This window comes from Chiloscyllium plagiosum, chromosome 39, assembly GCF_004010195.1.
Source record: "Chiloscyllium plagiosum isolate BGI_BamShark_2017 chromosome 39, ASM401019v2, whole genome shotgun sequence".
NCBI lineage: Eukaryota > Metazoa > Chordata > Chondrichthyes > Orectolobiformes > Hemiscylliidae > Chiloscyllium > Chiloscyllium plagiosum.
The window spans coordinates 21376081-21377780 of record NC_057748.1 but is presented as its reverse complement, the minus strand read 5'-3'; the positions used below and the strand labels follow the sequence as shown (position 1 = coordinate 21377780).

The 1700-nt window shown below is 58.5% G+C and overlaps 1 protein-coding gene across 1 annotated transcript in view; it reads left to right on the top strand.

The window, feature by feature from the left end:
* f8a (coagulation factor VIII associated) overlaps positions 1–1495 on the top strand; it is a 29887-nt gene extending 28392 nt beyond the window's left edge. The window contains exons 10-11 of the mRNA XM_043679321.1: positions 357–412; positions 1268–1495. Of these exons, the coding sequence (XP_043535256.1) occupies positions 357–412; positions 1268–1402 (191 nt within the window). The 3' untranslated portion in view covers positions 1403–1495. The remainder of the gene's footprint in view (positions 1–356; positions 413–1267) is intronic.
* Positions 1496–1700: the final 205 nt, after the last annotated feature.

Here is a 1700-nt window from a genome sequence, read left to right as displayed (position 1 = left end):
TGTGGCAGAAGGGGTGGTGGTGTGAGGGAGGGGGAGGAGTGGGTGTGCATGGGGAATGGGGAGGGGGCAGTGTGTATAGGAGAGGCCGAAGGGTGGGGGTGAGTGGGGGAGACAGAGGGGGCGGTGTATGGAGGAGGGGATGATGCTTGTGGGAGAGGCGAGGGGATAGTGTGTGTGAGAGGTGGTGGGCCTAGGTCTGGGTGGTGGGTGTGGATGTGGATCTGGGTCTCTGTCTGGGTCTGGCTCTGGCTCTGGGTGTCAGCTGCTGCTGCCAGAGGGAGGAGGGGGAAGGTGACGGTGAGTGAACCTGATGCTCTCCGACACTCCGTGACCAGCTCCTCCTTTTATTTTCACAGATGGCCTGTCAGGAGAAGGATCTCGAGTCCTTAAAGGTTCTGCAGGTGGAGCTCTGGTGAGGATCACTGCTCACTGCTGCCCACAAAGTGGACAACTCCATCCCGATTCCCTTCACCTCCACCTCTACCTCCCCACACCCCCTCTCACTGCACTGTCTGCGGATCTCAGGGATCTGTGACCGTGATCCTGCCTGCAACCAAGTGATTTCCCCTCACACTCCCCAGGCACCGAGATCTCCGGGCCCCAGCTCAAGGGGGGGGGGGGGGGTCAGGGCTGGGTCCATCTCTCAGTGTGAACCCCTCCAAGACTCCAGGGGGCAGCTGCTGCTCATTTCTCTCACGAGAGAAATCGCCTCAGAATGAGAGGGGGAGGGCGTTTGGGGTTTGCCGGGGGGGGAGGGGGTGAGAGTGGGTCATCTTGCTCAATGGTACCTTGAGCTAAAGGGGAGTGGGAACCTGGGAGCCGTTCTGGATGAATTGGAGGAGTAAACGGGAGGTTTTTCAGGACGTGGGTCACGGTGGAACCCTGACCTAACCCCACGACAGTATGAGCTCGATGAACTGAATGGTCTCTTTACCAAGAACAATGCTTGGGGCAGGGATCACAGGCCCCATTGTGTCACCTGACACAGACCCCCCACCCCACCCCCCCCCCCGGCCCCCCCCCCCAACCTTAGTGTGACCCCCAGTGTCCCAGGTAGTGCTCCAGTCCCTGTGCCTGTCTGAATCTCCTGGGTGGGCCCACTCTTCCTCATCCTCCTCTCCAGTTTCTTTCCCAGTGGGGGCTGTAGTGAGGTGTTGCTTGAGGGGACCCAGTTTGATGATTGTTTGCCTCCCTATGAGCTTTCCCGTTGGGTGAAGGTCCCTCCGATGGGCAGTCCCTCTGTAACCTCCGCCCTCTCTCTCTATAGGCCGCTGTTGACCCCCGAGCAGAACCACCTGCTGCACCTGGTACTACAGGAGGTCCTGGCACCCTCAGGCCGAGGTGTGTGAGATCCCACCCACGTGCCCCCCGCCACCGAGATCTCCTAACTGCCGTCAAGTGATTGGGGTGTTGTCTGTACTGTCGAGTGCTCCCTGACCGTCCTGCTGGGGAGCTGGGATTTAAAATGTATTTAATAAAGGTAACACTGACATGACCCCACTTTGGTTTGTGTCAATGTGTCCTCACTCTCTGTTCTATCGAGTATCGTTCTGAGCGTGGGCAGCATTTTCACTCTGGTCTTGATGCAGAATGCTTGAGGATTGCAATTGACGCTGGCTCAGTGGTTAGCTCTGCTGCTTCACAGCGCTAGGGCCTCAGATTTGATTCCAGCCTCGGGCAAAAGCCTGTGTGGGGTTTGC